The sequence below is a fragment of the Salvelinus namaycush genome, chromosome 26 (assembly GCF_016432855.1).
Source record: "Salvelinus namaycush isolate Seneca chromosome 26, SaNama_1.0, whole genome shotgun sequence".
Taxonomy (NCBI): domain Eukaryota; kingdom Metazoa; phylum Chordata; class Actinopteri; order Salmoniformes; family Salmonidae; genus Salvelinus; species Salvelinus namaycush.
This window is the reverse complement of record NC_052332.1, coordinates 29,377,342-29,397,439: the sequence shown is the minus strand read 5'-3', so window position 1 is coordinate 29,397,439 and position 20,098 is coordinate 29,377,342. Positions and strand designations below refer to the sequence as shown.

At 42.1% G+C, this 20,098-nt stretch overlaps 3 protein-coding genes across 9 annotated transcripts; 2 read left to right on the top strand and 1 right to left on the bottom strand.

Annotated features, from left to right (window-relative positions):
• Positions 1–1,650: 1,650 nt before the first annotated feature.
• On the top strand, positions 1,651–3,019 carry LOC120021045 (insulinoma-associated protein 1a-like). Its single transcript, XM_038964695.1, has one exon. The coding sequence runs from the start codon at positions 1,651–1,653 to the stop codon at positions 2,899–2,901; it is 1,251 nt and encodes a 416-aa protein (XP_038820623.1). The 3' UTR covers positions 2,902–3,019.
• Positions 3,020–4,026: 1,007 nt separating this feature from the next.
• On the top strand, positions 4,027–10,089 carry LOC120021370 (cation channel sperm-associated protein 1-like). Of its 2 annotated transcripts, none has more exons than XM_038965110.1 (12): positions 4,027–4,159; positions 5,151–5,264; positions 5,593–5,802; positions 5,933–6,046; positions 6,135–6,294; positions 6,479–6,714; positions 6,839–6,902; positions 7,019–7,091; positions 7,182–7,227; positions 7,362–7,449; positions 7,606–7,720; positions 9,948–10,089. In XM_038965110.1, the coding sequence occupies exons 1-12, from the start codon at positions 4,132–4,134 to the stop codon at positions 9,984–9,986; spliced, it is 1,287 nt and encodes a 428-aa protein (XP_038821038.1). In that variant the 5' UTR covers positions 4,027–4,131; the 3' UTR covers positions 9,987–10,089. The 2 variants fall into 2 exon arrangements, with proteins under 2 accessions (XP_038821038.1, XP_038821039.1); XM_038965111.1 differs by having other exon boundaries at positions 4,924–5,264.
• A 2-nt stretch (positions 10,090–10,091) lies between these two features.
• LOC120021369 (histone acetyltransferase KAT5-like) lies at positions 10,092–18,051 on the bottom strand. Of its 6 annotated transcripts, none has more exons than XM_038965104.1 (15): positions 18,020–18,051; positions 17,846–17,912; positions 17,348–17,416; positions 16,923–17,185; positions 16,124–16,192; positions 14,512–14,694; positions 14,319–14,399; positions 13,526–13,591; positions 13,058–13,306; positions 12,231–12,320; positions 11,988–12,128; positions 11,746–11,839; positions 11,431–11,590; positions 11,269–11,350; positions 10,092–11,157 (listed from the first exon to the last, which is right to left on the bottom strand). In XM_038965104.1, the coding sequence occupies exons 1-15, from the start codon at positions 18,041–18,043 to the stop codon at positions 11,023–11,025; spliced, it is 1,773 nt and encodes a 590-aa protein (XP_038821032.1). In that variant the 5' UTR covers positions 18,044–18,051; the 3' UTR covers positions 10,092–11,022. The 6 variants fall into 6 exon arrangements, with proteins under 6 accessions (XP_038821032.1, XP_038821035.1, XP_038821033.1 ...); XM_038965107.1 differs by having other exon boundaries at positions 17,049–17,185; XM_038965108.1 differs by having other exon boundaries at positions 11,031–11,132.
• Positions 18,052–20,098: the final 2,047 nt, after the last annotated feature.

The window sequence follows — 20,098 nt, the reverse complement described above, 5'->3', positions numbered from 1 at the left end:
ACAGTATTGATGGCTGTCGATGGCAAAATCCCTTGCATCACATTTTCCTACTGGGCGAACAAAATACAAAAATACAATACAAAATATAACATGTGTAAATACCTGTTGTTAAATGGGAAACAGCACGTTAGTTGTGCAGGGCTTAACAGTATTGATGGCTGTCGATGGCAAAATCTGTAGCATGAAGACAACTGTGTTAGCAGTGGCTTATGTGACCATGACATCGGTGTATGCTAGCTAACACACTTATTTACAGCAATCATATGCCAAAGCACATCCCAGAAAGCCCCTCAATCCCTAACAGTTACCATATACCCACACATGTGTAAATCAGTAACGTACAGCAAACTTGTACACATTGTAAAATAGAAAACAGTATTCAGAACGTGACCTACCCCTTGCATCACATTTTCCTACTGGGAAGACCTGACGTTCGCGATCTCCCCCTATCTGCAAGCGGGGCCAATCACAACACACCTTATTGTCATCAGAGTTAAACTAACCAATAAGAATGCTTGAACATTAAATACACATTTCTTTAGAGGCAAGTGGAAACATAACCAAACCTGTTACATATGGAAGATGTCTGATCTGTGACCTTTACCATTTATTGATTTCAAACGTTTTTGTTGCCCTTTACAAGACAGCCCTGATTCAGATAGCTTTGCTGCTAATAATATGTATTTTGTTAAGTTGGGGGTTGGGTCTGTATATGTAATGTGTTTTTTATTCGCCAGATTGTAGACGTGTGATGAAAATGGTTAATTTCACTGACAATGACATGACAGACTGTTTCTATTGTTGAGTTGAGACGTTTGACGTTGGCGGTATTCAATGTTTTCCACAACTAGGGAGCAGAATTTATTTAAACGTTGATGATAAAATAATTGGGATCCCCTTCACATCAGGGCCTGCATTTCCAAAACTTAAAATAACTCCACATATGGAGTTACTTTTTATGTGATTTTTATTCTCTTGATGTTGAAATCACATTCAATTAAATAAAATTGTTCAACGGGTTGAATGCCCCTGGACACCAATGTTTAAGGTGCATTTGAGCAGCGCATTGAGCACTGACCTGCATAGATGAACTGGTGCTGTGCCTCTTCTCTCTGCCTCTTCTCTCTGTTTCTTTACCCCCAAACTGGCACAAGACTGACTCACCCCCCCCCCCCCCCCTTCCTTTTGAATCATGCGTTTTGATGAATGGATGGACGGCTGCGGTACGTGTGTGTTGAATAGTCTCAGAGGACATGGGAGGATAAAGGCTGGATAAGTGTTGTGTGGCTCTGTGTAATCTGCATAATGGCTAGGGACCGTCAAGGACGGGACAAGTGGTCTGGGGGGGACTCCGCAATGGGGGAGGCTGACATCTGCCGCTGTGCTCCTCAGAGACTCCCGGTGGATCATGTTGCCGGGCCTTTCTATTGACGGCTGGACTGCTGCCATCTGCGTCCTAACTGACGCACAATGACCGCTCGGGGCCTTTATAAAGACCGAGACAAACGACAGAGGGCCAGTGTCGACAAGTACCGCAGAGCGAATAGGGCGCACTACGATTACGCACGCCTCTTTCCAATTCCTGGCCTCGACAGCAAAATCTTATTGAGGTTGTTTATAACGCGTCGTGTGTGCTTCCTGACAGTCACCATGCCAAAGGGTTTCCTTATAAAACGTTCTAAAAAGGCTGGTCCTGTTTCATACAGGATACGCGAGGAGGACTTGGCGCTGGACGCCAACTGTTCTTCATTGGTCGAGAATGCCCCGGCTCATGCACTGCCTTCCGTGTGCCACAACTTTATCAGAGTTCCCAGCCGGGGTATTTTCGGTGGAATTCCAGAGTCTCACTGTGCGCCTTCACTGAGCCCGACCCGGCCTGACAGCGAGGGATATCAATACACACCCGTGGACATCGCTCATCAAATGCTAAGCTCTCTTTCTCCTGCTCCAGCAGATACCTTCCCCGAGGCAAATTTGGGAAGCTTCACCATTGATGGTTCCCCAGTGTCGTCGTCTCTTCAGGAGATGACCACCAGACTGGACACCATGTGCGGGAATGCTAAATATGCAGCAGTGAAGCGGCCTGCCTCCTCCAACGCTAAATATCCCCATACTAATTCTAAAAATCTTAAGTCCTCAAGCTCCCAAAACCAAGAGAAGAAGTCCAGCCTCCGGGATGAGGTAACCACATCTCCCGTCCTCGGACTGCGCATTACAGAGGAGGCAAAGGATGAGGTGAAGCAGCGCTCCAACACCGGCAGTCCGCTTGGAGAATTCATCTGTCAGCTTTGCAATGAGCGGTATGCAGACCCTCTCACTTTGGCCTTCCACAAGTGCTCTCGCATCGTCCGAGTCGAATATCGCTGCGACGAATGTGACAAAGTTTTTAGTTGTCCCGCTAACCTGGCCTCCCACCGACGTTGGCACAAGCCAAAGGGTTTTCAAGTGGAGAGAGTCTCATCACAGAGAGAGGAGAGCCGACCTGACACACCAACAGCCAGAGAGGCGCTACCACCCTCCCCGCCACCCTCAGACTCGGGCTCTGATGAAGAAATGATGTTCAGCTGCCCACAGTGCTCAAAGAAATTCAGAAAACAAGCGTACCTAAGGAAACACTTGGCCTTGCACAATAGGAAAGCAGCTAGTCATCCTCAGAATCAGTCTCATTCGGCCAAAGTCTCCGACCAACAACCCAGCAACCTGCTCGAGTCCGGCCCAGAAACACCCGAGCCCTCCTCCAAATACGCAGGGACTGAGTGCATCACAAAGGTTACAGGAGAGGTGTTTCCGTGTCGATTTTGTAGTGAAAGTGTATTCTCCTCCTCTGGCCTCACCAGACACATAAACAAATATCACCCAACGGAGAGCAGACAGGTCATCGTTTTGTCTCAAACGATTTAATAAACTCAGACTGTTTGCTTCGGCATTATGACTGAATTCCATGTTTGGACAGAGTTCTTGTAAACAATTGTTGTGAAATCAGAAATGTTTCTCCTGAATAGTAGGCTATAGTTTTGTGTAAATTAGTTTTGTTTTCTGCAAAGTTATATTTATCTATCTATCTAATCAATTATTTATTTGATATTTATTTATTTGTTTATTTAATAATGTATGTGTTTGTTTATTTATCTGCCCACATTTGTATTAATCATGTTGCTTTTGACTGTGATGTTAGCATGTTAGCATTACTGTACCACAAGCAATGCTTTATGTTAGCATGTTATCTTGTGTAAATATTTTCCGTCTGGATTTTAATGATTTGTATGTAATGACAAAAAAGCAATTTCGCATTGCCTCTAATTACCTCTGACCAAATTAATGTCATATTTTTCGTTGAAACAATATTACCATGCCAACTTCTTCCTAAAATAATAAAGGGAGTATAAATCTACTATGCAATTGTGTATTTATTATAGAAAATATGTCATGGTGTTTTTACTTTTTGTTAGGTTAGATCCATTTTCTGCAACATCTACTTACCATACATACTGCAATGAAACAGGCAGGGAGCAGGTCTCGAACCCTCGACTTTCTAGCCCGAGGTCCGGCGCGCTATCGACTGCAAAAGCATGCTCGTGCGGCAGAGTCGATTTCCGCGCTTATAAACCCAGGGTCGTTACAATACCATATAATCTCCAACACCAATTCTAAAAGTATGCTCTTTATGTAGAGCAAATAGACTATTAAAAAACATGGACTATTCCATGTCCCCATTTGATGTAGAATTTTTCCAACTTTACGCATCGACCTTGACAGTGGTCATTAGGTACAACTTCAGGGGAAGGGTGCAGTAGGACTGTTTTCCAACTCTAGTCATCGAGTACCCCCAACAGCACACATTTTGGTTGTTGCCCCTGACAAACTCACCTGATTCAACTCATTGAGGGCTTGATGATAAATTGACAAGTTGAATTAGGTATCCAGGGTCACATCAAAAATGTGTACTGTTGGGGGTACTCCGTGACTGCCGGAAGTAGGATAACGGTTATCAGTCTTAAATTCCACAGACAGGATGTTGTTTTCGATTTCTTACGGGTAAAAAAAAATCCGGAATAACAATTTTGCCTATATTTACGAAATTATGCACGTATCGTTGTTTTCATAAAACGTAGTGAATAGCCTATTAAAAAAATGATTCGTGTCACCTTTATTTATACAGGTAAGACAGTTAAGAACGTTCTTATTAAAATGACGAACTACATTTCAAAATGTAACCATATTACTATTTCAAAATGTATTAGAAATCGGACAAAATATAAGTAGGCTACGGTCTGTTTTTTCACCACTATTCCAAAATAAATTGAAATTGTTCAAATTGAAAGGACTTATTATAACAAGCCAAGGAAGAGTCCTTCATTTATTTTTGATGCAAGATATCCTCTCACATCAAATGGAAACAATTGTTGTAAGCTACACTGTTATCATCCCGTGTGGAGAGAGAAAAAAAACAAAAATAATACCACAGTAGACTAGAATAGAATAGAATGGATGGAATAGAATGGTCAAGGAAGCGTTGAGAATAAAGAAGTCCTTATGACGCACAGATGTATTCCGGTGGCATTCTGTACCATTCCTCCATGCCGAAGGTTTTATTTTTCCAGAGACAATCCGGTAAATGCTAAGCGACTTGTTTGTATTGATGAATATTTGACAGATGCCTTAATTAGAAGTGTTTGTAGCTAATGACACTGGGAATTGTTGTGAAGATAAAGTAGTGATGGCATGAAGTAATGTTCCTTTGGAAAACTAAAGTTCCTCTAAGTCTAACAATACAATAAATCATTGTGCTGCCATCAGAACGTGCTCAAGGTTCTCCACTATGACCATTTTGGTGGTCAGTAGCTTTACAGGTTGTTACAATAAGAGATTACAGGTTTGATGTTACATGTTTTCATTATACTTCTCTGGTACTCTTCTCTGCAGTGTGTGTTTAGCCTGGAGTGCAAGATGGAAAATCGACCATCATACAGGCAGACAGTGGCTGGAAAGGGCAAGACCCCCCCCCCCCCCGCCCAATCACAACGATTTACTTTTACATGGAAGAAGGACTTCAGAATCCAATATTTATAATCCACACTGTCATCAAATCTCTCTGTACTTCTGTGTATTTGTATGTCTATGAGCATCATCATTCGTTATCTATTATGCAGGCTCAACCAGCCACCACAAGTCATCTGTAGCCGCCAAGCAGCCACACAAGAAGCGAGTGTTCTCAACATGTGCGGCCTTAGATGGTGAAATGTTGAAGAGGCTCATCCAAAAAGGTATGTGAAGTATGGTATACTGACTACTATCGTCATAGGGGCAAACTGTTCCGGAAAAGTTACAATTCTCAACGGCCACTTTAATTATGTGTGTGCTAGAGGAGGCTGATGGGAGGAGCTATAGGAGAGCATACTCATTGTAATGGCTGCAATGGAATAAATAGAAGAGTCAAACATGTTTGATGTGTTTGAAACCATTCTACCCATTCCGTCCAGTCATTACCACGTGCCCATCCTCCCCAATTAAGGTGCCACCAATCTCCTGTGGTGTGTGCATCCACCCCTCCCTCCATCTCTCCCCCATCTCCTCTCTCTCTCTTTCTCTCAGATGAGCAGCGGAGGATCCAGGAGCAGCGAAACTCTAGAAAAGGTTGGCTGAGGGCATGGGGTGCTCTGCAGGACTGGATGCATCAGCTGTTCAGGATCATTGTGGCCTTCACAGAAGACCCCATGTTTGACAAGTTCATCCTGTTTGTGGTGGTGCTCAACACAGGGACCCTGGTGGCCCAGACATTTGAAAGTGTGACTGTGAGAGGAGGTGTGAGAAACAGGGAAAATACATTGACTTTTTAAAATCTACTTTTAGTAAGTTCTCTATTCTCCTGCATAAAGAGCTCATGCATGGGTTGAAGTGTGTTAATGACATCTGTTTTGTTTCCCAATGCCAGGGTGGTTCTTCTCAGCTTTGGATTCCGCTTTTCTGGCAATCTATTTAATGGAATGTGTGCTGAAATTGCTTGTCTGGGGTCGACTCTACTTCAAAAACCCCTGGAATGACCTGGGTAGGTAGCTGTTTGCATTGGCTTGGGATCAGTTTCCTACTGTTTCATCTCATTTCTATTTTTCCCCTCTGTTCTCTGCCTGTCTCAGACTTTTTCATCATTACGATGAGCCTCATTGACTTCCTGCTGCCACTCATTGAGTCTACAGGGAACTTCAGTGGAGGTCAGGCATCCACAATCTTCCGCATCCTCAAGCTCTTCAAAGGGGTCCGGGCCATCCGAGCGTTCCGGGTCTTGCGTACCATCCGGTAGGATGCATGAGTGTTTTTCAGCATTAACTCATTATTCAGACCGACCACCCCTCTGTTTGATTTCCTTTGATAGCACTTCAATGGATGAACTCTGACACCCCAAGTACATAACCTATATTAATACATCAACATCTAATATCTTTCATCATGGTTCAGTAACATGTCATCCTTTCCTTGACAGCTTTCTCCAAAATCTCCAGTCCATTGTGTCCACCTGTCTCCAGTCTCTCCAGTCAATGGGGGCCATCATCATCCTCATGTTCACATTCCTCTTCATGTTTGCTGTCATTTTCCGAGAGATGTTCAACGAGTCTGACCCGCATCGCTTTGGCACCATGTTTCGGACAATTTTCACTCTGTTCCAGCTACTCACGCTGGATGACTGGGCTTTCATCTACTCTACCAGCCGGGACAACGGTGAGGGAGGGAACACTACAGTGTGTGTGTCATGCATGGTCTAGAAGTTGGGCATCATCAATCATCACATGATGTAACTATTTGTGGTCAAGACTTTCTATAAATAACTTTCTATAAATGACAGGTGCACCTCATATTATCATCTTCCTTGTCCTGTACATTGTGGTGGAATACTTCACTTTCCTCAAGTGAGTAGGTTTGAAAATGTTGCAACAAAGACACTCCAATGCATGTCTGATACTCCTACTATGTTCTTCAAGAGCAAACACCCTTTTAATTGTACATTGTAATTTTCTCTGCATAGTCTATTCATTGCTGTCCTCGTCGACAACTTCCAGATGACAATCAAGAGACGGATGGCGTCAAAGATCCAAAAGGTATTCCGACCATGACAAACAACAAGGCAAAAAAGACAGATACTGGAGTAGATTTTGCTGAACATACCACTGCATTCTGTTCTACTTTAGTTCCAGGATATATATGAGAGTGAGATGCAGTCAATGAAGAAGTTAGGTTGGTTGGTTGGTCGGTCGGTCGGTCCTACATTTTTCAAAAGGCTACCACATGTACTTGTGGGTGAGGCAAAATACAAACAATAAGCAGCATAAAGACAGGACTGAACCAGTCTCCTCTCCTCCTGTCTGTAGAGCCCCAGCCCATTGAACCACAGACCGATGAGGAGTTCTATGAAGAGGCCCTGAAATTGACCTATAGTGAAAATAAGTATGGAAAGAGGTAAGAAAGTATGTCGAACACAAAACAGGAGAAAAGCCAGCTGTCAATTTGGTTCACAATGCAAACAGAAAAGCCTGTTTTGCCAAGCCATTTTACAAACTAGTCTATGTGCTGTAGTCGCAATCTAACAAGAGCCCCAACATGACTGGTCCATAGGGAGATAGAGCTGATCACCAGCTACCTCAGACTGCTGGCATCCATAGATCAGAACCAGCAGACGTTCCGCTCCCAGGGCTGTGTTCTGGAGCGCCTCATTGACACCTTCTTTGAGGTGAGAGCATTTCTCTCTGTAGACATTCTCTCTGTAGACAGAAACTTCTGGAGTGGAGTACAACATAGCTCCATTTTACTTACAGTTGAAGTCGGAAGTTTACATACACTTAGGTTGGAGTCATTAAAACTCGTTTTTCAACAGTCAACTAGTGTATGTAAACGTCTGACCCATTGGAATTGTATCACAATTGGCGTCAAAGATGTACAATTAAAAGGGTGTTTGCTCTTGAAGAACATAGTAGGAGTATCAGACATGCATTGGAGTGTCTTTGTTGCAACATTTTCAAACCTACTCACTTGAGGAAAGTGAAGTATTCCACCACAATGTAAAGGAGCTGTTACATGTTTGTCCTTTGCCGGTTTAATAAGTGGAGATCCCAAAACATTGAAGACCTAAATGACTTACAGTTGAAGTCGGAAGTTTACATACACTTAGGTTGGAGTCATTAAAACTAATTTTTCAACCACTCCACAAATTTCTTGTTAACAAACTATAGTTTTGGGAAGTCGTTGCATGACACAAGTAATTTTTACAACAATTGTTTACAGACAGATTATTTCACTTATAATTCACTGTATCACAATTCCAGTGGGTCAGAAGTTTACATACACTAAGTTGACTGTGCCTTTAAACAGCTTGGAAAATTCCAGAAAATGATGTCATGGCTTTAGAAGCTTCTGATAGGCTAATTGACATCATTTGAGTCAATTGGAGGTGTACCTGTGGATGTATTTCAAGGCCTACCTTCCAACTCAGTGCCTCTTTGCTTGACATCATGGGAAAATCAAAAGAAATCAGCCAAGACCTCAGAAAAAAAATTGTAGACCACAAGTCTGGTTCATCCTTGGGAGCAATTTCCAAACGCCTGAAGGTACCACGTTCATCTGTACAAACAATAGTACACAAGTATAAACACCATGGGACCACGCAGCCGTCATACCGCTCAGGAAGGAGACGCGTTCTGTCTCCTAGAGATGAATGTACTTTGGTGCGAAAAGTGCAAATCAATCCCAGAACAACAGCAAAGGACCTTGTGAAGATGCTGGAGGAAACGGGTACAAAAGTCTCTATATCCACAGTAAAACGAGTCCAATATCGACATAACCTGAAAGGCCGCTCAGCAAGGAAGAAGCCACTGCTCCAAAACCGCCATAAAAAAGTCAGACTATGGTTTGCAAATGCACATGGGGACAAAGATCACACTTTTTTGGAGAAATGTCCTCTGGTCTGATGAAACAAATATAGAACTGTTTGGCCATAATGACCATTGTTATGTGTGGAGGAAAAAGGGGGAGGCTTGCAAGCCGAAGAACACCATCCCAACCGTGAAGCACGGGGGTGGCAGCATCATGTTGTGGGGGTGCTTTGCTGCAGGAGGGACTGGTGCACTTCACAAAATAGATGGCATAATGAGGTTGGAAAATTATGCGGATATATTGAAGCAACATCTAAAGACATCAGTCAGGAAGTTAAAGCTTGGTCGCAAATGGGTTTTCCAAATGGACAATGACCCCAAGCATACTTCCAAAGTTGTGGCAAAATGGCAACAAAGTCAAGGTATTGGAGTGGCCACCACTAAGCTCTGACCTCAATCCTATAGAAACTGTGTGGGCAGAATTGAAAAAGCGTGTGCGAGCAAGGAGGCCTACAAACCTGACTCAGTTACACCAATTCTGTCAGGAGGAATGGGCCGAAATTCACCCAACTTATTGTGGGAAGCTTGTGGAAGGCTACCCTAAACATTTGACCCAAGTTCAACAATTTAAAGGCAATGCTACCAAATACTAATTGAGTGTATGTAAACTTCTGACCCACTGGGAATGTGATGAAAGAAATAAAAGCTGAAATCATTCTCTCTACTATTATTCTGACATTTCACATTCTTAAAATAAAGTGGTGATCCTAACTGACCTAAGACAGGGAATTTTTACTAGGATTAAATGACAGGAATTGTGAAAAACTGAGTTTAAATGTATTTGGCTAAGGTGTATGTAAACTTCCGACTTCAACTGTACATATAAATTGATGTCTGCTGCCTAAGGCTGCGTGTACACAGGCAGCCCAATTCTGATCTTTTTACCAGGAAATTGGTCTCTTGACCAATCAGGTCAACTAATTGGGCTGCCTGTGTAACTGCAGCCATAGATACCTGGAAATGTGTAAACAGCCAAGGAATAAGGCTTCTGATTCAGCTCCTAAACCATTGTATTGATGTCCTTTTCAGGCAACAGAGGAGGACAGTCAGGGGAATGACCACGAATAGGGAAATAACAAGGGTCAAACTTAGTAAAGAAACCCTTATTTCTTTCTCCAGATCAGTGATGGCAACTCAGATTTGATCCTTTGAGAACTCATTAAAGTCATGAAACCCAGTAAAAGTGTCCTAGTTTATTAGATATGTGTAAATCCATCTCGAGGCTTTTATATAAAGCTCATGTTTGTTAGATTTATAACCTTTCAGTGTTCCCAATTTTTTTTTATCACCCATTCCCCCACTCACAAACCCATACACTGTTCAGATAATACAATTGAGAAAACAAATCAATGTTGAATTTGCACTTAAATATTAAGGGAAATAACTAAATATTAGCGACAACACAAAAAAAAAGTATGAATCATTCGTTACAAATTCCTAATACACACAAATGTACAGCAAATAGTAATTAAATTAAATGACACACACAGTGCCAAACATGTTCATTTACATTCAAGTTTAAAAAAAGGACAGAACTGTACATGTATCCACATTTACATTCTTGTAACAGTTCGACATGGCTTATTTTCTGTACTGAGCATCCCGCACATTACATTTGACATACAGAAATGCTTCACCACTTTAAAAATCATTTATAAAACAGGATAGTGTATATACAATTACAAGCACAGTTAGATCTGTAGTTCTCATTGTGTGTTGGATCAATGAAACTGGACGTGTAGTCAAAATCCAGGATTACATCCAAAACAATAACGGAGTGATTTTCACTAACATGAGCACATATTCTGACTAGTCCAAGAGTGCCTTCAACAGTGTGCCAGGAAGGTGAAGAAACCAAGGGTTTCAGTCCTCAATCTGAAATTAGGACCATTCAAAGACAGAACAATGAGATGAAACATGGGTAATAAACAGTTCTTGTTCATTTTTAAATCTTCAACAAAAAGGGTCAGATGACAATTAGGGGAAAGAAAAAATAAATCTATTGAAGCTCCCTCTGAGGAGATCTGTGGTGCTCTCCATCCTGATTGCTTCAGGAAAGTCTGTGGTAAGAGGGAGAGTGGGGCCAGGAGAACCAGACAGGGTTCTACCACTTGCCCCTCTTGCTCCAGTCCTTGGGGGTGAAGTGAAGGCATTTGGGGTCGATGGGCAGATGACGCTTCTGCATTGCTCTCTCATGCCCCTCCACTATGTCCTCTGAAAGAGTCAGAATATACTGGCCCTGAGAAACCATAGGGAGAGAAGAGGTTCAAATATGCTGATCAAGATTGTTCCCTTAACAGCTAAAAGTACAGTGCTGAAGTGCTGTCCCCTGCACTCTAGTATCACTCACCTTATAGTAGTTTATTAGGTTTAGGTACTGAAGTGTAGATATGACATCCTCTTTCTTCACACTGGTGATCTCGCTGATCTCACTGGAAATATACAAGACAATGTGATATTAGGTTACAGAAGCAACTTGAGCTATAAAAGAAAACAAACAGGACAGTCATACTTGATTGTGATCTGAGGCCTCTCCCCGTTGTCAGGCTTGAGGTCCATGAGTATCTCCAGGATCGTCTGGGACCAGTAGGAGCGGTAGGAGAGCAGCCCCAGGTCAGACAGAGGCTTCTCTGGTGTGCCCGTCTTCCCCTCTACCTTAGACAGCTCATAACCTGAAGACCAACAGAAATAAGACCCTTAGTTACAGCATACCGAATGGCCACATTTCAACACTCCGACAGATCATTTTGACACTGAGGTAGAAGTACAATGGTTGTACACATTTACACCAAGATCCAATATTTAAAAAGTCAGTTATGTCACTTACTGAACTCAATGAGCAATTTGCCGTAGCCTCTCCTCTGGTAGGGAGGTAAGGTGAGGATACAAGCCACGTTGTAATCTTCTGTCGACTCTTTCTCCTGCGCACAGAAAGCATGGGTAAGTCAGCTGCAAAAAGTTTATGTATTTTCAACATGTCTATAGAATTATTTCATAGGATTATTGCTGATATTCGTGAGCAGTGGATATTTACCTGCTAATACCAGGATATAAGGGAGTTCAGTGTACCTTGGAGAAGTAGCCCACTATGTGGAAGCCCTTGGAGTCGTACTCTGTCATGACGTAGAAGAGGAAGGGGTCTGTGTCATAGTACAGCGTCTTGTGGTCCAGGAAACACTTGGCCAGTAAACACAGGTTCTGAGAGTATGTCTGGCAAACATGGGAGAAACGAGTTGTGAAGCGAGAATCTCAATGAATCTCAGAATAACAAGGGATAACCATGCAGCTGGGAGGATCATGGACTTTACTCACTTTGTTTTTTCTGCCGTCTATTTCAAAAAAGGAGATGGTGCCCTTGCGGTAGATCTCATTGCCAGGGGGATGCCGAAGATTACACTTGGTCTAGATGAGAGAGCAGGAGAATAATATGGGATCACATGCATAAACATGGTGGATCTGTATCCAAGCCCGTAGTGGACATATACACGGAGTATACCAAACATTAGGAACACATTTCTAATGTTGAGCTGTGCCCCCTTTTGCCCTCAGAACAGCCTCAATTTGTCAGGGGATGGACTCTACAAGGTGTCAAGTGGATGCTGGCCCATGTTGACACCAATGCCTTCCACAGTTGTGCCAAGTTGGCTGGAGGACCATTCTTGATACACACAGGAAACTATTGAGCGTGAAAACCCCACCAGCGTTGCAGTTCTTGACACAAACCGGTGCGCCTGGGGCCTACTACCATACCGTGTTCAATGGCACTTACATTTTTTTTGTCTTGCCCATTCACCCTCTGAATGGCACACATACACAATCCATGTCTTAATAGTGTCAATGCTTAAAAATCCATCTTTAACCTGTCTCCTCCCCTTCATCTACACTGATAGAAGTAGATTTAACAAGTGACATCAATAAGTGATTATACCTTTCACCTGGATTCACCTGGTCAGTCTATGTCATGGAAAGAACATTCATGTTTTGTATACTCAGTGTAGCTATATCCCTTAGCTCAGCCTAGCTAGTTGGTTGACCCCTGGTCTTCTGTAGCTCAAACAATACCATGACTGCACATCAACCCTGTCTCTTGTGATGGTATTACACACATTACATTGAGATATTCTTATGTAGCATCTCACCAGATGCCTCTGCAGACACTTAAGGCTCTTGAGGTACTTGAGGCAGAACTCGCAGAGGTAGAGAATAGGCAATGTGGTCAGTTCCTGTGGGTAGGGGGAGAAGTACCAGGGCTTCAGCCTGTGGCGGCCCAGTTCAATGCAGTCAATGTTCTTCATACGCGTGACAATGTCGTCATGGCTACGGTCCGACACCAGACTGCCGGTCATGCGAGGGGCAGAGGGGATGCCATCGGAGCTGTCCTGCGAGTCCTGATACAAAATAGTAGGAAAGGGAAGAGAACAATAGTATTCCATATCTGATGCATTGTGTTAGAACCTTGATTAAACATAGGCAGTTTTTACAGCTAAACAAAACCAGACACTGAGAAATAGCTCTCATATGAAATAAAGGTCTGATCGAAGGCCATAACCTTTAAAATAATTCCAGAAACAAAGACACACAGGCAATGAGAAGGAAATGAGACGGACCTCTCCTGGCGGCAGATAGACATTGGCACATCGAGGGCTGTTGTTATACTGGAAAACCTTAATTATCTAGCAGAAAAACAAGCAGATTAGAAGGATTTTGGAAACGGATTTAAGAGGGACGGAAAATTATTCACGTTTATACTAATAATACCAATACAGGACAACTCAATGGTTAAAGGTCAACATGGAGATTTCTTCATAAATTATATTGACCTGTTCTTTCGTTCCTTGTTAATTTGGGGAGGGATATCTTAACATTAAACGGAAAGGGGAAGGCAATAAATCACAATAGTTGATCATTCCTGAGTTCATACAAATAATTATGTAAAACCCAATTTTGCTTCCTCACACGATCACTACAATGCTGCAAGTAAAATTGTTGAAAATGTGCTTGTCCTGATGCCATCACAGGCTTCTGAAACAGACGACTGTCTAACTGAAACCATATAACCATGAAAGATAGACATATAGGTCAAGGACAGTAAGAGTCAACACTAGTCCAGTATCCCGGCTCAGACTTGTCAATGTAGTAAGGGCCCTAGCCCTAACTGGATATTATTGTGCTTTATCCTGTGTGAAAATCTGATTTATTTTTTTATGCGTTTCAGCTAAAAAAGGAAGCTGATGCAATTTCCAAAAACATAAGAATTCATTGTTGATGCCAGTATAATGCTAAAGTGTGTTAATCTATAAATGTGAATGATGGGAGAAGAGATGGTCTACAGTTGAAACAAGAGCAACTAATGAGTCGATTAGAGAAACAAATGGTCATCATCCCTTAAGTGTTCCATACCTCATCGGTTCCCCCACAGTTGGGGGGCTGCTTCCTCTTCCTGCCTGGTTGATTGGGCATGGGGCGACGGGCAGTACCATTCTGGGAAGATTTGAAAAGAGGGGATAAGAAGTCAAAACACAGACACACAGTAATAGTGGGAGGCTAGAGATTGATCATTACAGAAGGGCAAAGTTATAAAATGTTGGTGTACCGTGGTGAGTGAGGTAAGCTGCTCGTGATCATCGTGGGCATTAGATTTGAGGTTGAAAGTGTTGGTGTCCCTCACAGCAGGGTAAACTGACACCTGGGAGGCTTCAGCCAAACCTGGCAAGGATGGCACGGGGGTTGCCGGGGACACCTGTGTTGCCAGGGACACAGACTCTGCTTTCCTCTTCTGTATGAGAGGCGAAACATGGAATGGGTTTTTTTCATGTCTGCCCAAGACATTGAATTAATCTCTTAAGATTATGTTGATGGAATTTCAAATGCCAACCACACCACAAGCATAACCAAGGTGTTATAGCCATCTTTTACATTACCAGTCATATTCTAGGGCCGGAGGGAAAACCCCAGTCAACAATATCATTTATCATATTATCCAGAGGTCACAAACCTTTGAGTCAAAATGCAAGCCGAGATCACCACTCAGATTTTTTTAAAGCCTATGCAACATTAACCAATTAAAAACAGTTCTGTAGCAATGATGTTAGTGCAGTAGGCTATAGGCCCAATTCCTTTACCACCGCATATTGGCTATGCTTCATTTGCCCTACCAATGCTCTTCCCAGACCATTTTGAAATTACATTTAAACACTGGTAATAGATAGCTTAGTCTCACAAGTAACACAACAAGTTGAGTGAGCATAATAATTAGCTTTTTTTTTTTTTTACTGGACTGATGGCCTGCATCTGATGTTCAGTCTGACGGGAGGGAGGAGCGGTGAGGCTGCCTTACCTGACCCACCTTCCCTCCTCTCTCCCTCCCTCTGCTGAGAAAAGGGACATGGTCTTCCAGCTGATGGCGATACTCAAGTCACACTGCATTATTTCTGCCTCATGCACCAATTAATGTTGTTACTCCTATGACCAGAAAAAGTGAAATATTCCACAATAAAAAATAAAAAAAGACAAGCCGCTAATAATAACGCAAGCTTATCGGAACACTTTACTGTACTCATTCATTGCAGCTGCAGTGCTGGTTGTAGCGTGAGTGGAAGTAGGGAGAATACGCATTATGGCTTATAAAAGTGTTGACAGTGCTGAACAACAACTTACTCAAAAACAGCAGCTCTTTGCTGTATTCGTCTCTCTTGTCAAGGTTTTAAAAGTTTTGAAATCTCACAGTATCAACTTTGCTGTGCGTTCGAGGCTTCTTTTTAGACTATGGCTCGAGGAAACTGTGCAGACATGATCTGAGTTCTGTTTGGCCAGCGGTAGGCCTATAGGTACACTTGATTTTCTCTCTGGACCTACCCGGTAGGTTCTACCTTCGCTAGGGCTGCTGAATCAAGTGCACCTAGTGCAATCAGTGTGGGAAAAAATAAAAATAATAGGAACGCAAGGCTTGATCGTTGTTTTTTTTACAGAATGTTTGGTGATCGACTAGGAATGTGTTGGAGATCGACCAGTCTGAGCACTGATCTACTCGCAATATGTTTTTCCTTGATTTTAGAAGTATACATCTGTAAGTTCAAAAATAGCTGGAGTGAGTCTAAATTTGGTTGTTGTTACTATTCAAATTTAGCTATGAACCCATTCTGACTTTGTGGACAAAACAGTAGTTAATCATGGATCTATGTAGAATGGGTAAGTTGAAGCTGTACCGGTGTGGGCAGGGTTTTGCCTCTGGAAGGTGCTGTGGCAGTCTGAAGGTTGAGATCAAGACTCTTCCTCTGATTTTGAACAGAAAGGAAGAGAGGAAGGGGATTAACTGACAGTCACACAAAACTCCACAAGCATTGAGTTGTGTTTTTCACCTGAACTAATCATGTTTTCCATTAAATATTGTAATAGAAGCATAATCAGTCAAGACAGCATATATTCAAGCAGTTGAAAATAAACATGTGGTTTGCACATGCCTGAGAATTACTTTATAAGCCAGTGTATAAAAATAAAAAAATGAATGACCATATAAAGGTCAACAACCATTATCGGAGTACAAATATGTAGTTACATTATTATTATTTTTGGCTAAAATGCATGTATATATCATAAAACAGAAGAAATACATCCCCCTGGTGCTTCATTTTGCCACTTCTGTCTCCTCACAGAGCCAAGACCAGAAATCTTGAATGAAGCCACTTGACGTTTCATTTTATAAGATCTTTGAAATAATTTATGAAGCACCAATTGTGGCATTTTCATTTAACAAAGGTCTATAAATAATTTCAAACTGTCTAATTTCAATAAATTATCATAGCTTCAAAAGACTATATACCAAATGATGGTATTCACAAAATAGGTTGTACTTTAGTGTACAGGTTTAAACAAGATGGCTGTCCAAAATCTCAGTATTAAGCACAACTGCAAAAAAACTAAAAACATCTAGGTTACAATGACAATGTTAGTTGTCAGTATCAGGGTACAATTCCCAGGACTGGGCTTAAGACACTACTGCCAAACCTGAACTTGTTGTTGCAGCACTTGAAAGTCTGGTATAGAAGTCTTGGTGGGTAGAGACTTCTGCTGGGCTTGCGGCTGGGGGGGCCGGCTGGGGGGATGTTGGGGGCCAGTTCCGGCCGCTCTTACCACTTCTCTCTCTGGGGAGCTGGGCCGTGAACCCGGAAGCCCGTTCTTAGTAGGTGTTTTAGCCTCTTTCTTAGGGAACTGTAGCTTCTTCATGTCAAGCCTTTCCGGAGTAACCCACTCATCCAGACGCTTGTTGACTTTAAACACAAGCAGAGACACAAACACGTATACATCTAGTCAAATGTTTTCCACATTTAGACATACTGGTACATGTGCTTCTACTGTGAAGATCACCGATGGCAATGTCAGAACATTACAATCACATTCACTCTGAATTACATGAAGCATAGGCTACTCACAGTCAATATAGTGGACATAGTAGAGTTTTCTCCCAGGGATCTCTTTCACACTGAGAATTTCAGCCAGGGCTGCAAAGAAAAACATCACACGACATGACAGATATCGATACCTATCCAAGCAATGAGCATCTTCGCTGTCCCAATTTATACATTAGGTAGGAAACTAGCTAGATAGCCAAGTACGCCATCTAGCTAACGTTGGTAACTTTAAATTGTAAATACGAACAGCGCACACATGTGAATATAACGTTAGCTAGCTAACTGTAACTTCAGCATTCACACGCTATCAAAATACGTAGTTAGCTAACTAGCTAGCGTTCACACACAAGTAGAAAGCATTTTTAAATCCCCGTAAAACAACCAGCGCATTTGTTTCCAATCTGCCACTAGCCGTAGCTAGCCGCTTGTGTTTTCAAACATTCAGCCATGACAGTTGTTTTATTATGCAGCTAGCGTAGCGCTAGCTACACTACTAGCGGTAGCCAAGAGACAACTCACGCCACTCGTCTTCGTTTTCCTGATTTTTTCGGAGAACAGGGAGCCGACAGCCCTCGATAACATCGACCTGTCGAAAGAAAATATATTGAAAATGTATATTAATGAAAGTCGAGGGCACACATCTACATATAAACGTTGTAATTGTATAACAATTTGGGATTATCGAGTACCCACCGACAAATCCGCCATTTTGGTCATCTGTGAACATAGAAGCGCGCAAGGAGTTATGGGGGAATGGACATAGATAGAGGACTCATCTTTGTATCTGTGCCATTATAGAGATATATGTTAATGGCGTCTTTTTGTAGGCTCTACTTCAGTCATGGTTCTTTAGATAAAACCTATGTAGAAATTAATGGCGTTTTTGTAGTTTTATGTTATAAATGACGACAATAAGGTCTGTGTTGAACACAGGCGTAGGAGACGTTTTGTTCTATGAGATAATCTTCATCAACTAACGTCACTTTTTTAGAATTTTGAAACAGTATGTAATAAAAAAAAAAAAACATGAACCACATACATGCATCATAATTCATAAAGGTCATGTTAACTTTTTATTTATATGTTATTTATTGAACCTGTATTTAACTAGGCAAGTCAGTTAAGAACAAATTCTTATTTACAACGAAGGCCTACCAAAAGGCCTCCTGCGGGGACAGGGGCTGGGATTCAAAATTAAAAATAAATAAAATGTAAATATAGGACAAAACACATATCATGGCAAGAGAGACAACACAACACTACATAAAGAGAGACCTAAGACAACAACACAGCATGGTAACAACATAACAACAACATGGTAGCAACACAACATGGTAGCAATACAAAACATGGTACTAACATTTTTGGGCACAGACAACAGCACAAAGGGCAAGAAGGTAGAGACAACAATACATCACGCAAAGTAGCCACGGCTGTCAGTAAGAGTGTCCATGATTGAGTCTTTGAATGAAGAGATTGAGATAAAACTGTCCAGTTTGAGTGTTTGTTGCAGCTTGTTCCAGTCGCTAGCTGCAGTGAACTGAAAACCCAGGGATGTGTGTGCGCTTTGGGGACCTTTAACAGAATGTGACTGGCAGAGCAGGTGTTGTATGTGGAGGATGAGGGCTGCAGTAGATATCTCAGATAGGGGGGAGTGAGGCCTAAGAGGGTTTTATAAATAAGCATCCAACCAGTGGGTCTTGCAACAGGTATACAGAGATGACCAGTTTACAGAGGAGTACAGAGGGCAGTGATGTGTCCTATAAGGAGCATTGGTGGCAAATCTGATGGCCGAATGGTAAAGAACATCTAGCCGTTCGAGAGAACCCTTACCTGCCCTTACCTTACCTATACAAATTATGTCTCTGTAATCTAGCATGGGTAGGGTGGTAATCTGAATCAGGGTTAGTTTGGCACCTGGGCTGAAAGAGGAGTGATTACGATAGAGGAAATCAAGTCTAGATATGTGCTGAGAGAAGGACAGTGTACTTTCTAGCCATACTCCCAAGTACTTGTATGAGGTAACTACCTCAAGCTCTAAACCCTCAGAGGTAGTAATCACACCTGTGGGGAGAGAGGCATTCTTCTTACCAAACCACATGACCTTTGTTTTGGAGGTGTTCAGAACAAGGTTAAGGATAGAGAAAGCTTTTTGGACACTAAAAAAGCTTTGTTGTAGAGCATTTAACACAATATCCTGGGAGGGGCCAGATGAGTATAAGACTGTATCATCTGCATATAAATGGATGAGAGAGCTTCCTACTGCCTGAGCTATATTGTTGATGTAAATTGAGAAGAGGGTGGGGCCTAGGATTGAGCCTTGGGGTACTCCATCTGTGAAAAGCGGTGGCTGAGACAGCAGATTTTCTGACTTTATACACTGCACTCTTTGAGAGAGGTAGTTAGCAAACCAGGCCAAAGACCCCTCAGAGACACCAATACTCCTTAGCCGGCCGACAAGAATGGAATGGTCTACCATATCAAAAGCTTTGGCCAAGTCAATAAAAATAGCAGCACAATATTGCTTAGAATCAAGGGCAATGGTGACATCATTGAGGACCTTTAAGGTTGCAATGACACATCCATAACCTGAGCGGAAATCAGATTGCATACCAGAGAGAATACTATAGACATCAAGAAAGCCAGTCAGTTGATTACTGACAAGTTTTTCCAACACTTTTGATAAACAGGGCAAAATAGAAATAGGATCAGCTTGATCTCCCCCTTTAAATAAAGTACGAACCGTGGCTGCCTTCCAAGCAATGGGAACCT

Bases quoted from the DNA above. Each gene is read 5' to 3' on its own strand.
- LOC120021045 (XM_038964695.1), top strand. From the start codon at position 1,651: ATGCCAAAGGGTTTCCTTATAAAACGTTCTAAAAAGGCTGGTCCTGTT.
- LOC120021370 (XM_038965110.1), top strand. From the start codon at position 4,132: ATGATTCGTGTCACCTTTATTTATACAG. The intron at 6,047-6,134 runs GTAGGTAGCTGT...TGCCTGTCTCAG, and splicing joins AAACCCCTGGAATGACCTGG to ACTTTTTCATCATTACGATG. The intron at 7,450-7,605 runs GTAAGAAAGTAT...ACTGGTCCATAG, and splicing joins GAAAATAAGTATGGAAAGAG to GGAGATAGAGCTGATCACCA.
- LOC120021369 (XM_038965104.1), bottom strand. From the start codon at position 18,043: ATGACCAAAATGGCGGATTTGTCG. The intron at 12,129-12,230 runs GTGAGTAAAGTC...CATGTTTGCCAG, and splicing joins TAGACGGCAGAAAAAACAAA to ACATACTCTCAGAACCTGTG. The intron at 11,840-11,987 runs GTACACTGAACT...TTCTGTGCGCAG, and splicing joins TAGTGGGCTACTTCTCCAAG to GAGAAAGAGTCGACAGAAGA.